Below are 14753 nucleotides of genomic sequence, written 5' to 3'. Positions count from 1 at the left end.
GCGTCACTGACCTGTCTTTTCTCCATCATTCCTTTTAGTCTCCTTCATACCATATGTGCCTTCAGCCTAATTTAAATGCTCTTGGTACTATCTGCGGGTTTTGTTTTATCCTGGGGATCCCAAACTACTTTCAGTTTGGTTATGTGAAAGTTGACCAAGTTGAACACATGCATAATACAATATATATTGAGTTTCTTTGAAATCTAAAGGTCAGGAGAGTACACAAGTGCTCTGCTTATGTGTGGCTATTTGGCGTTAGGCTCTATATGACAGAGAAGATTAAACACTGGGCAAAAGTGACAAAGACATAACTCACTTTCTGTAGTGCACTTGCTGTATACATTCTCATGAAAAATTGAAATACAAGTTAAATACATACTTATTTTATTCCAGGCTATAGGATAAGTGTATTTAGGCAGGTTTTCAAAGTGTCTTGTACACTGCATGCACAATAAATCAGTTTAATAGCTTGACTCTTTTACAGTTTGTGTTCAAAGAACTGTATGATAGGCAATGAGATCATGTTACGGCACAACTTATTGTCCATCTGGACCATATCCATTTTTTCATAAAAAAATTTGGGAAACCCAAACTGATAGATAAAATTTATGTTAAACATTTTAATGTGAGCATTTGCTCCAAGAAAGAAACTTCACGTTATGCTCAATTTTTAAATCCCTCCAAACAGAGGATTTAAGACAACAACTTTTGAACGTGATTTCATTGCAGTATTACACTGAAGATGGGTGTAATATTTTTCAAAATGATGTAACAGTTTCCCAATACAGATTTTGGAATCTTATTATCTAATCAAGATAATATTTTAGGGCCCACACATTTAGCTTTAAAACTGTCCTTGAAAGGATGACTTGTCTATGTTGACAAGAACTTCTACTTGTGTGAAATATCTTATAAAGATAGCTTATGACTAGCAGGTCACCATCAAATAGTAACATTAAGAATATTCAAGTCTACATTTGTAAAGACTTACGCATGCAGATTTGTCTCTTACACGTTGTTTAGATGTGTGGACTAACTGTATTGTGCCTCAAACACCAACAAACTTGAAATTACGCTATGTAAATATATACATATATGATGCTGTATATGTTTAGTACCACAGTAAATATAACTGTAATCAAATGATACTAGACATATGTAGGACCATAATTAAATTCCAATTAAGAAAAAAAGCCAGAAAAAAATCATTTTTTCTAACAGTATTTCACAGTAGAAGGAGGCAGTCCTTTCTCACTGAATTTTCCCCCCTCAGGATTTGTAAACATCATAGCTATTATTCTATCTGTATAATAATTGAATATTTTATTCATAATGGTAAGTAGCTAACCAACATGAATAAAGTTGTCATAACACAATAGCACTTTCAGACAAAACAGGTATTTATTAAAAGAAACATTTATAAATATTTTGTCTTGCATTTTTAAACTACATTTTCATAAATAACAATATTTAAAAGTGCTGAATATGGTAGGATAGTCAGCAACGCCACTGTAAACAGATTTTTTTTCCACTTTGCAGATTTTGTTTTAGATCCCATTTTGTCAAACACTACAACAGTTAAAATATTTGCATAGGGAATAGAGAATAGCCCTTTTAATCATCTCCTGAATTCTATATAAATTACAAAACCAAATGAGTTTAAGAAACAGTTTGTTAAGTTGTTCGTATATATATCCAAAAAAAGCACACAAATTTCAAGTAAAAAGAATGATTAAAAAATTCCCCAGACTTGCTATTTGAAGCATGTTCAATAAATTAAAAAAAAAAAAAAAAAGAAAAAAAAAAGAGAGGTAGTAAAACAAAGGAAAAAAAATAAGCCCCAGAAGATAAACTAAGACCTGCATCCTACCAGTTACCAGCGAGCAACAGACCCGCCTCGGCAGCAGTGGCTGCAGCGAGAGCCGGCACCGGAGGTTGCCTGCACGGAGTAACTGGGTGCTCGGAGCCAAGCGTGTCGGGGCTAGATTCCACTCAAGGACACAACTGCCAGACCTTCCAGTCCCATCAAAAGCAACGGGCTTATGCCGTGTTTCGTCCTACCTTAAGTGAGAAGAACCTTGCCTCTTAAGTCTTAGTATAAGACCAGAGTTGTCAGTATTAAATATATATATATACACATAAATACATATATATATTTAACAAGTATTCAAAGCTGTTTCTTGGTACATCTTTCGCAGTTTGTGAGGGATGCTAACACTCACTTTGCTCGTATATGGTCGGTATGAAGATGGGTTTTTTAAAGTTCCGAGTCACTGTCTCTTTAAACATCAAAATGCATCCTAAAATTGGACATTTTTTTTGATAAAAAGGCCAAGCAAACACCTATTAAAAACACCACGGCAGCCAAGTGATGGGAGTACCGTGCTGCCTTAGCTCTGATGAAGGGCTCAGTACAGGATTCTTTACCCAGGAAAGACACCCGGTGCGTTTCCGTAGGCATTTTGCTTGGGTAAGGACTGTAGGTTTAGGAGCCCTTGAAGTTCGGTTTAATATTACTTTCCAAACCCCTCGTTTTCAAGGAGTTACTCAAAATCAATGAGGCTAGAAGCTAAGATAAGTCTTCTTTAACCTGCCACCTCATAATACATTACTTTGTTTAAAAACATTTTTTACTGGATTTAGCTTTCCAAAAAAAAAAAATCTTACAGGACAGATGCGATTCATCAAAATGTTCTAAAATGCTCTAAAATGCTACATGTAGGCAATCTTTTATTAAATTTCTTTATTCAAAAAACTAAATTATCAAGCTTTTTGTGGTTTTTTTTTGTTTTGTGGGGTTTTTTGGTTTTTTTTGGGTTTTTTGGTTTTTTTTTTTTTTTTGCTGAAGTACATAACATTATACAACAGTGTTAGAACTGGAGAGCCAGTCTTTAATAAATCAGTTACAGTATCTGACATCTGAAATGTACATTGAAAATCTTTGTTATTTTAACAATTAAACAATATCAGCGCATAGATTGTGTCACCCAGATACGGATCCCTTTAAGTGGTTTGTGCTTTTTTTTCTTCTTCTCTTTTTTTTTTTTTTTTTTTGACATTGCAAACTCTGTAATGAAAATGCCACAGTTTTGGCAGTGAACAACCAGAGAAATCCTCCGCTTGATTTATTTTAAATAAACAGTGATAAATAGCTCTTTTTTTCTGTACAGAAATATTGGCTTCAAAAAGTCAGTGTATTGTACTCAGTAGAGCATGTTGAGTAATGCTACACCTTAAAAATTGGCTTTTTTCAGTTAGTGATGTTAAAAAATGCAAGCCTCTTTCTGGTTTGCTGCAATTGTTTCTATGTACCATAAGACTGTATTGCACAAAAAAAGTTTTTAAATACAGATATAATTTATGTTATTGGATTAAATATTGCAACAACTAAGTGGTAAGTGAAGCAGTTTTACCTTGCACATGCAGTGTGAGGATACACAAGGAGACTGTTCATAAAACTACAAATACATCATTGCAATCTTGACTGCAGTAGGGTGAAAGGAGTGTGAAACAAATGTATTTTGGCAAATCCATTGTTCCCCTCCCACGCCATCTCGAGCAAGGAGGATCTTGGTAAAAATGTAGACAGAGACCATAATATGTATTTGTTTTCTTCACAGTAGCCTGAGTAGTGCTAAACTGTAGTTCTCCAGGAACCCAGCTCCAGATGTTATTAAACTACTTTTCTTCCATCCCACCCACCGAAAAAAAAAATCAAGGTATTTTGTTTGAAAATGAAAACTAAGTTTCAGAAGTAGAGCCTGTAATACTTTCAACGAGAGACTTATAAATCTGAGAGTTCAAAAACCTTGGAAAAGAGTCTCTGTGCATTAGGGTATATATCTGGAGTTGGGCATCTTCATACATGTGAGGGCTGGGATCCAACAAGTTTCTGTTGATCACTTCTCTCACCCGGGAATCAAGACTAACCTGAAGAAGATGAGAACAGACTAATATTAAACAGTAATATCGGAAAGGCTGTTATGTGTATCTTTATTTTCCGGGGCTCCACAGAACATGCCGAGTTTATCAGTGTGTTCAAGGCATGCTCTGTGCTTCTTTCAGAGCCACCACACAATTACAGATTGAGACCATCAACTCTATTTCAGTTTTGTGTCTTGGCATCCATCTTATGATCTGTAAGATTAAGTGCAGCTGTATAACAGCATAAATACAATGCAACTAAATAAAGCTCTGCAGTAACCTGGATTTCCCAAAATATGTTGTTTTACCTTAAAAAATAGTTTTCACTTATTTAAAATTATTTCTTTCAAATCAATGTTAAATTACTCTCGTTCAGAGAGCTGAAATGTTTGTGGTTTTTTTCTGACCATTTGTAGTTAAATCTTTAGAAGCTTTCTCTTCAGCATTCTCATCTAGCTGCCCTACAGATTTTTTCCCAACTTTTTTCAGAAACTACACTTGCTACTGGCAAAATACCTAGAGTTTTTTGTCATTTTTATCATGTTAATCTCCCTGTTAATATTAACTATTTCAGATTTGTTCTTCTTTTCAAGACCCTTTAACAGCTCGTGATTTTCAGGATATCATATGTCCATATTGAGGTTGTTAGCGAGTTTCAATTTTAGCTTCTCATTTACTTTCCATTTGTAATGAACTCCTGCGCCTAGGCAGAAAAGGGCATATTATGCTTGGGATGAATGCACAGATGATTTTAGAATATCATTTAGAAGTTTGAGTGAATGTACAGCTTATCCACAAAATGCTCTGAAAAGAGTAAAATTAATGCCTTCTGGATTAAACAAAATGGCAGCAGCAGGGAAGCCCACTGGGGCCGGCAAGGGTTTACTCAGCAAAGAAGAAAAAGGCTAAAACATTGAATAGAGAAATACCGAGTACAGATCAGTTAAGCTGCTGTGATGTACACCAGGTTGCAGTCTGACCCCACAACTCTGCAACCATATAAACAGATATTCATATTGTCTGAAGGATTGAGTTCAACCCTGGAAAGCTCCACGTACAGAGATAGCTTGGTGCGCGAAGGATGCTAACTGACATGAAAACTCAGAACATGTGTGGATGTGTGAGCTTGTGTATTTGTATATGTGGTGCAACGGTGTCTTTGAAATACAGTGGTATGGCATGGTAGGATATGGTATGGTAGTGAGGAGTAAATATATATTTTCATTACATCTTCAGTACCAACTACAGAAATGTGGTTTACTGGCACACTGGAGTAAGTTACTGCCACAGCAGGCAAGCTCTTTCTCCTCCAAGATTTGCTGTTACTTGGTTATCAGTCACAAGGCAGAACTGTGATGCAGCCTAACTGTGGGCAAACTGTTGCCTGTTCATGCTAGCAAACCGTACCTATTACTCAAGTAAGGTATCTCTGCAGAACACCCCTTACGCCTGCAGAAAGCGCTCTCCATCTGAGTGCTCATGGCTACGCAGCACCCGGATGGGCAGCGGTGCTGCTCCAGCCGCCATCAACAGCCTCCCCGCTTTCCCACCCTGGCGCTTCCCCCTGCCTTGTGCTGGCAGGGCTGTCTGGGCAGCCCCCCAGCTACCTGAGTTAAGGAATCGATCCATCTGAAAGTGCCATTTCTTTTCTGGGCTGTTTTTCAACCCAGGCGTTTTCCTGATTGAATTCACCATCTACCGTAGCTGTGCACGCAGATTGGACTGCACAGCAGGATGAACAGACCGCTGGGGCTGCTCGGCCAGTGACTACCTGCTTTTAGACGCTGCACAGCGTGCAGTGTTATGAGAGTTTTGAGAAGCAGTGTTGCAGCCATGTGTCTTTGGAATTTGTTTGAATAGATTCCAATCTTAGACCATTGCATTTCTGTAGCACAGAAATGACACACTAATGATTTAGGCAATTCTCCCCCTGACGCACATGCACATGCATATGCAAAGGCATGTATCTTAGCAAAACCACTTTATGCTGCTAGCTAATTGATTCTTCATTATCAAATAAAATGGCTGAGATAAAAAGCTCAAATTTGGTAGGATGGGGGGGGCAGTTCGGCCACTGAATATAGTAAAAGTTAATGGCAGTTATGGAATGAAAAAAAAAATTGTGACTCTATTAATTCACATTGTAGTTTTTCTGTGATTCACCAAAACCAGATGGCAAAACTAGTTGGAAGTAGTAAAGGTATTTCCTTGTTAAACAGATGTATTCAAGGTATTTGTTTAGAGCACAACAGCCTTCTGCCTCAATAACTTCATCACTGAACAAGTGATGCTAAATATTTCAGCTCCTATGCCAAAGGTAACATCTGGAATGGGATGCTGGGATGAACAAGAACTTTGCAGCTCCTGTGCTAAAGCATTGCAGACAGTCCTTGTTTGCCTCAAGGTTTCCAGGAGGGGCAGGAGCAACTGGGTCGATGACATCTGCACATGTCCAGTGCATCAAGTTTGCGAGCGGTTTTGTTAAACCCTGTGTCCAACAACACTTAATTAATGTTTGAATTTTAACTGCTGGTGCATATTGGCTTTGAAAGACAATGGAGCAATCAGTACATACATGTGTACTAGAGATACATATGTACTATAAGAAATAAGACATTATTAGCTTGCTGTACTGGCAAGCTAATAATCTCACTCCAGAGCAAAAGCGTACACTATGGCAGAAGAGAAGGTAATGAAACTATAAATTGCTGCTGGCTTCATTCATATGAATGAAGTTGCAAATTATTACTGAAAGCAGTGCAGAAGTAAACTGTAGCAAGCAGGGTCCACAGTGAGCATAAATTAGCATAAAGCCCTTGAGTAGAAAGTCAGATGCAATGCACAGAGACAAGGCAAAGGAGCTAAAGGTAGGTGATGTGGTCTAAGAAAGACTCTTCTACAGTGTTATACCTTTATAGATCTTTCTATTCCAAAGCATGGTTTGATAAGGGATGCTTTTTCTTTACTCCAGGTGAAGATAATTGCAGAATTTTTCTATTTCAGTTGGAAGATTGAAGAAAATTTTATATCATTTCCTAGATATTATCATACCTTTCATTAGAGAAAATATGTGATCTCTATTCCTGGACTAGTTGATCTCACATAGGAATAACCAGTGCAAATTTGGATTTTTCTCCCAGCCAGCTGTTGCAGCAGATAAATCTATAATGATTCTGATTTAAATTCCTTAATTTTGGTGCCTTTTCTCCAGAAGTCCATTTGCATTACTTACTTCCTCTCTCTGGCAGGCATGTGGCATTACTAAAGAAGCATAATCATTTCCCACTCTTCTGCTTCTGGAGTTTCTCTTCTATTCCCTTTTCATAAAGAGCTTTGAGGTGGTGTGGGCAGTGATGCTAAGTGGCTCAGCACCTGTGTCTCTATCATTTCCGTCCCTTTCTTTCCTGATTAAACGTCCATACTAGGACTTCATCTGACAGATCTGGCAGACTTTCAGACCCCCATCTGGCAATCCAGGGTATAACATTTCTGCTCTGGAATGACTGAAAACACAAATGTAACATTTACGGCTTTACCTCTTTTGGTGATAGTATAGAAATGTAATCTTCATATATAAGTCTTGCTTTTTCTTCGATAACTTTCTTGTTCTGTTCCTTCTTTAGATCTTCACATGCAAGCCAGAAAAGCAGGTTCTCCTCGCTATACTCTGTTCGAAGAAACTCTCTGAAAAGGTTCCTCCCAGCTGGTGTTTTCATCATCTTGTCAAAATTTTGAGCCCAAGACAAAATTTCATCTGCAGTAGGGTTTTGGCTGCAAAAACAAAGTATCATTACAAATACGCTTCTATTTTTGTAACAGTGTTTTCATACATTTGTCCAAAAATTCTCCTTTCAACTGCACTTTAGTCCAGAGTGAAAACTGGAAGCAGCAAGGCTTCAGCCGTGACGGGGGATTTTGTTCACTCTTCACTTGTGCATTCATTATCTCAATAGCCCACTAAACGTGTTTAATGTTACAAGACATTCACTTGGCTTTCTACAAGTTTTCTGCTAGTGTTGTTACCCATCAGACTCAAAGACACAATCCCAGAACAGCGGTGAATTCCTGCCTCTGCAGTTAAAGGAGATGTGATTTCAGGGAGCTGGCAGTAAACTCTCTTTCCTGAGGGGTTTAGATGACACCTGATGTCCCTGCCTGCTTCTGATGGTGTTTGGCCAATCACTGGCTGCCACATGATTTGGTTCACGAAGGACAAGAAAAACAAAAGGCTCTTGGCAGCCAAGAGCATACTAATGAGGCCCAACTAAATAGTAATTCAGAGAGCTTTTAAATTAGCATATTTCTCTGTGCTTGTACCTAAGGGTTGCCAAGCTTCCCTCTGTTCCGTGCTATTGACCTGAATGATGATCTATTGCCACAAGATGTGATGGATGTTGTTGGCAAAACTGGACAGAGAAGGAATGGGAAAAAGTCCTTATTCCCATTTCCTCAAGGAAACTATTCATGGCTTGTAACAGGGGATGCACTGGATAAGTGATCAGAAAACTAACTTGAGAAGGTAATACTCCAAGCTACTTAGCAATTAAATACGGTTTCAAACTTAATTCTGAACGCTCACTCTCCCCTTCCTGATAGGATCCAACACAAGAGGTTTACTAGCTGTTGTTAGTAGCTCCTGTGTAATCGTGGCACAATAAGTGACATTTGTCCGTATGATTTCTCTTCAAGTCCATTTATCAACTCCTACTCTGCATGCAAGGCAGACTGGATGACGGAAAGCTATCTCTGATAGCTTTCTGGCAGTCCAAAATATTTAATAAATGAGAAAGTGTTTAAGATTTAAGCTATCCAGCAAAATAATTGTAATCTGAACCAAAAAGTATAAACGTACATATTTGAAGGTGAAAAGTCCTCTCTCTGAGCAGAGTGAGAAGAACCTGCTGAGGTGGATGGACCTGACAAAGCAACCTGTGCTCCCTTGTTGTCTGTTGGGAAGCTCTCTTCACTACAGGATTTTGTAGAAATTTCCAACATTGTCCCCTCATAAATTACCATGAGTAGCAATGAAGATAATGAGTTGTTTGGGTTGCTTTTACCATCAATCATGTCCTCTAGAGTTAAGTTACTTTTCATGGAATTAAAGAACTCAAGGCCACTGATAGCTTAGCATTTTCCTCAGCACAATAAATATGTGCCCAAGCTTTAGACAGAAATAGAAGCTCAGACTTTCAGTGTGTGTTAGCCTTTTTTCAAGGTATGTGTTTCCTTGGTTAATTCAGGTGAAACCATAATCCAAGCTGTTTTACGAAAGGTAGCCACATTAAAGATCTGACTGTGAAGTACAATTTTGCCTGTTAGTTTTTCTTCTTGTCTGGGCAAAGAGAAGAAAATGATCCCTCAGGTAGCAGAGGCTCCTTATAGAGAACATAGATCTATGGAACCATGCATGTACCTCTCATTCCTCCCCACCATCCTTCCTCCACAAATAAGAAACCGTAAGTAAACTGCACCTATGAATGTCTCTGTTGGCATTTCATTGTCAGGACAGATTTTGCTTCCTTTTGCATAGAATTTTTTGGAGGAAAAGTAATTAAAAGGACATTCCCAAAGCATAAAACCCAAGGCAAATCTTGATATTAGTTATAGGCAAATTAAAAACATTTACTGGACAACAGTTTAACCAACTTACCATTCTTCTATGACTTGGATACTCTCCATTTTGGTCGTATGTGTTGGCCTTCCTGAATTGTCTCCTCTATCTTCATTCCTAACAGTGAGGCTGCAATGTAGTACAACACTTTATTTTGTCTAGAGAAAGTTAATTTAAAACAATGACTATAGTAATGCAAACTTTAAAAGATATAAGCCTATGTAAAGTGTCATTTTTCACTCTTGCCCCTAAAATTTACACTCCTAGTTTGGAGAGAAATTTTTGATGATGACTTTTTCCCTTAATTCTGATGAATGTTAATTAACAGTTGCTATTAGCATGTGTAATTTTTTACAAGCTCACAGTTAATCCACCGAAAGATGGACATAAACTTACAGGTCACTTTTGGAGTGATTTCACTTAGTAAATTAAGAATATTAGCAACAATAAGGGTAGGGGGATAATAATATCTGAATTGGACATTGATGGGCATTGGTGCCCCATCAGTTCTGGATGGTTGTTCATTCTTTATGAATGTTCCCTTTTTTCTCGCCAGGATATGGTGGCAGGAGATGGCTCAGGTACAGAACTTAGTGTGTGGCAGCTCCTTATGATTTCCTTCTCTGACCCAAACTTTTTTTTCATTCCGAAAAGTAAAACTTACTGGCCTCTCAACAGAAAGGCATCCATTACCCTCATATTACCAGAAGCAAGGAAAAGAAAGACTTCCTTTATGTAAGGATGATTTTAATTTTTTTTTTTCCTCTTTTGAGCTGGTAACTAGCATCATGTATATTTCTGTTAATATATTTTAAATTGGTTTTCCTTTAGTGGTAGCGACTTCCTCTGTGTGTGCTCTCTATGAATGTTCTGGAACATAGTATTGCCACTGAAAACACAAATTCCCGATGACTACTGAAATAAAGCACATTTTGAATGACATAAATTTTCATATAGGAAACCTAGTTCCAATAATTAAGCTTAAGAAGTGGAACATAGTAAGGAGATGGAGATTTCCCTCCATAAGGTGTTCCCTGTATGTCCAATTGAGAGAAAACAAGCAACCAAGTAGAAAATGCCCCCTCCCAATCCCAACAGAGCTCATATTTTGAATATTGAGTATTCACTATACAATGATGCTCTCAGTCATCTTAAGTGGTGATATACAAAAATATGTCAGTAGCATAAAGCTTCTCCCTCCCCACTAATCTGAATAACTTCTGCTCAGCTCTAAGAAGAAATCCCAGCTTTGAGACATTTCTATCACCAATAGCCTTTCTCTCTAGCCCCTCTGTATTTATGAGTTTCATCAACACTTTTTCAAGTGTTTGGCAAAGTTAATAGGTGATCTCAAATACTCTTCTGAAAAGTGGAAGTTTAAGCTCCCAGGTAAAGCAGAGCACATATTAAGACTTAAACATTACAAAGACGTACACTTTCAAACAAAGCTGTTTGATACTGGTTGCTCCTTCACTTACCCGCCAAGACCTTAGTTCAGGCCCTTGGTCCTGCTTCCCCTGTTACAGCGTAGGAATGCAGCTCCAGTGCTGCTAAGGTGTTAGGGTGTCATCAACTGCTGCAGGAGAAACAACACATCCTGAACTCTGGGGTTGGCAGGTAAAAAGCCCTTCCATCTCCTCTGACCTGTTGCTTGTCAGTCTATAGAGGGAGCACCCAGGAAAGCCAATGGGAGTTCCGTATATAGGAGGAGAAAAAAAAGGGACCATCCATTTTCTGTCTTGTAATCTTTAAGTCCACACATGTAACTGCTTAGGGTCACCTTGCATCTGTCCGGAGCACAAAGTTGGGGTGAGGGAGAAGCAGGGAAGGCACAAAGCTTCTCTCCCTCCCTCCTTTGCAGCCCACAGGTAGAGCAGCATTTGTCTTCTCTGCTGGGTGCGGAGAAGTGACTGTCCTTTGGTTCCATGGAAGAGTAACACCATGGAAGGAGGAAACAGCTGGTGTAGGTTGGGAATATAACAGGGTGTCCACCCGAGTGTCCAAAAGAGAATGACACTGCCCGTCATATGAGCAGCATCACATGAGCAGCAGCTAAGCTGTACTGAGATAATGTACTTGTCAGGCAGTAGGCTTATGCCAGGGTTTGGATGCAGAGTCCTACTGGAAGTAGAAGGTGGCTCATCTGAGAGCAGTTATTCAACACTGCTAATTTAATTTCATGCCTGGGGTCAAATACTGTTGTTTTGCTCATGCAAAATCTCTGCTAAACTTAGGAGAACCAACATTGGCTGATGAAGGGGGAATACAAGTAGTGAGCGGTGACTAAGAAAGAGAAATAGGAAAACAGGCAAAATAGCCACGTTGACTTCATTTTTTACCAAAGGAGTAACGGATAGGCCCTATGCATTCTGATTTTCTACAAGACTACATCTCAGCAAAATGTTCAGATGGTGGCCCCAGAATGTAGCGTGCAGTTTTCTGGTATCTATACCAGAGTGACAATGTGAGGTACGCGCTTGGCCCTAATTCCTTCATCTCACCATTCATAGCTGGAGTTCAGTGGCTGAAATTAGTCAGCGTTGCAAACTGGGAAGACCCTAAAGGAAGAAGTGTTACACTTGGTTGGAACAATTTCTCAAGTTTGAGTATTGTATTTAAAGCTGTGCTAAATTTATAATACATCTTGGCCTAAATTCTGCATTATGTTTCCAGTGACAAACGCTAGCACTGCATTTCAACTTTTATTTATCTACATCTGTCAAGGCTGGAGTTCCATCGGATACATTACTTTTGATATGTTTTTCCTGTGAAAGAAACCATCATTTTTATACAGAAGTACATTCAATTCAGACATGTTCTGTTTTCACTCCAGGAACTGGTTCATGTTCGCTTAGAAAAGAATTAAATATTTACACATTTGTGACTGCAAAGCTAATTTGAAAGCAGCCTTTAAATAACTCTGATCCTAATAACAGATTGCTACCTTTTACCTCAAAATGAAAACACTGCATTGCTATTTGCTACGTTGCTATCTTCAGTGGAGAACACCCTGTCTGTTCACGTTTCTCTGTGGAATTCAGGCAGTCCTCAGTGGCAAAGGCACCCTGCATGCCTTGAGCTGGTGTCCTTGATACATTATTCCATCATGGAAGCTAGCTGATTATGTCAGAAGAACTATGCTGTATAGTGTAAAACTAAACAGAGTAAAAGTAACAGGACAAAGATTAACAAATGATCTTAATTAAGGCTTTAAGAAGAAGAAATTGCTGATATGCCTTATCAAAACATAGTTCAATAAAAGGGAGGTGTTCTAGGGAGACATCTGATGTAAATTAACATATATGGTGCCACTATTATTTATTAGTTTGAGTACATCCAGCACATATCTTCAGAGATGTAAATTACCCACAATAAAAGGACAACAAAACTACCAATGCCTGAAAAAGAGAGAGTTTGGGGTGTCTAAAGGCAGAACTTACATGGAAAGCACAAGCACTGGTTTGTTTTCTGTTCCTATGGAAGGTTTGTTCTGCCCATTTTTATGCTGATCTTACTGCTCTGGAGAGTATGGTAAAAAGTACTTCAGTAAGCCCAAGTGGCCTGACCTCGGTGTACCTTTCAAATATATCTTGGGTTCCTGACTGCTACAAAAACAACAGTTTCTTTAACTGCTGCAACAGTATTATTATGAGTATTTTTTGTTTGGAGTGAGTCATTTCTATTTCGCAACTTCACAAACTTTATAAGTAAAAATGTTAATGATCAGGGACTACTTAAAGAAGTATACAAATTGAAGAAATTACCAGGTTAAACTGGTCCAGGTTCCTAGCTGATGTGTTTTTGGAGAAGCTACTGGGATTTAGAATACTAATTTATTTGTTTAACTACTATTATTCTGCTGTTAATATTCATATTCAGCAGTTAAATAGTTGTTCTGTTGAATAATTACTTTGCTCCATCGGTATTGCAGGCCACTGGTGCATGGTAGGTTAAAAAAGCCAAGCTAATTGGATAAAATCATCAAAAGAGTTGGACTAATTTAAGAGCAAAAATCTCACTGACTTTTTTGCTAGGTGTTTCCAGCCAGTGGTTTTAGCCTTTTTAAAAAGTTGCTTAGCATCACTACTGTTGCACTTACCTTCTACTGTCAGGAGGAAACTGAAAATCATTTAAAGCTTAGACCTGATCTTTCATTCTCTGTATATCCAGTTCACAAATAGTCTTTAACTGCTTTCCAGGGTCAGACTCTGATGTACCAGTAGCCTAAAACTGGTGAATCAGTACATTATTGTTACCACTATGGCAAGAAAACTATGCCATTGTCACAGGTGCCAAGATTAATATTCTGCCCATGCATGGCTAACACCAGTTACTATTCACTCAAGTATTTTCTCAGTTATGTGCATCACATGCAGTACATCATCACAGTATTTTGCAGTTATGTCTGGCATTGAAGACAATGTGATGATTAAAGCCTCTTGACTTAGTGGTGGGTTTTGTGCTGCCATGAAGATAAGGAGTAGAAATCAAACTGGGACACTGTTGAACTAGTTGGTAGGCTACGGGGTTGCCATTCAGGAGATCTGTGCTCAGTTCCTACTGCTTGGCTGAAGTTTGTAGACGCTAGGCCCTGCAGGTCAACCATTACATTTTAGGCTGAACCTGCGTATGTCACACAGTAGGGCCACGAACCTTCTAGCCACCACTGTAACACAAAAACCTTCCTTATTCCAGCCCAAAGGCCACATGAAGTCAGTTGTGCATACATAATCTAAAGGCAGAATTTGGTTTTCAGATGAAAATCAATATTCAGTTAAGAGCCTCTGGATAACAGATGTTCTGACATTTCTTTCCCTGATTTACCCTTTGAAAGAGTATATCTCTCACTGAGATACCTCTCTTCACCCTGTCCTACTCCCAGGTATTTTTATTATCACCAGATCAAGAGACAAAATATTTTTAGGTCATAGGTCCAAAAGCCAAGAAGGATCGTTTTGATGCTTGAGTCCAGCTGCCAGTACAAGTGAGCTACAGGCAGGACTGCCATAACTTAAAAATGGTGATTTAGTAGATGTAGAGTAAGTAGAGATTTTCTTAAAAAAAACAGAACTCCCTCCCCCTGAAAAAACACATGAGGTCAAGATTTAATTGTGATTTTAAAATTCTACTGGTAGATGATGTAAAATGACCATTCGGGTAAAATGTTGACAAACACACGTTGAATTTACCAAATAGATTCAGTTAGGAAATACTTTTT

The 14753-nt window shown here is 38.4% G+C and overlaps 1 protein-coding gene across 4 annotated transcripts in view; it reads right to left on the bottom strand.

Annotated features, from left to right (window-relative positions):
* Positions 1-370: 370 nt before the first annotated feature.
* RGS17 (regulator of G protein signaling 17) overlaps positions 371-14753 on the bottom strand; it is a 75778-nt gene continuing 61395 nt past the window's right edge. For 2 of the 4 annotated variants that reach the window (XM_075748385.1, XM_075748384.1), the window contains exons 3-5: positions 9575-9664; positions 7461-7695; positions 371-3930 (exon numbers count right to left, since the gene is read on the bottom strand). In XM_075748385.1, coding sequence (XP_075604500.1) covers positions 3742-3930; positions 7461-7695; positions 9575-9664 — 514 coding nt within the window. In that variant the 3' untranslated portion in view covers positions 371-3741. The other 2 variants (XM_075748386.1, XM_075748387.1) reach the window with 2 other exon arrangements.

The sequence above is a fragment of the Balearica regulorum genome, chromosome 3 (genome assembly GCF_011004875.1).
Source record: "Balearica regulorum gibbericeps isolate bBalReg1 chromosome 3, bBalReg1.pri, whole genome shotgun sequence".
In the NCBI taxonomy this organism is placed as follows: domain Eukaryota; kingdom Metazoa; phylum Chordata; class Aves; order Gruiformes; family Gruidae; genus Balearica; species Balearica regulorum.
Note: the sequence above shows the minus strand (reverse complement) of the source record. Positions and strands in the feature narration are given on the sequence as shown.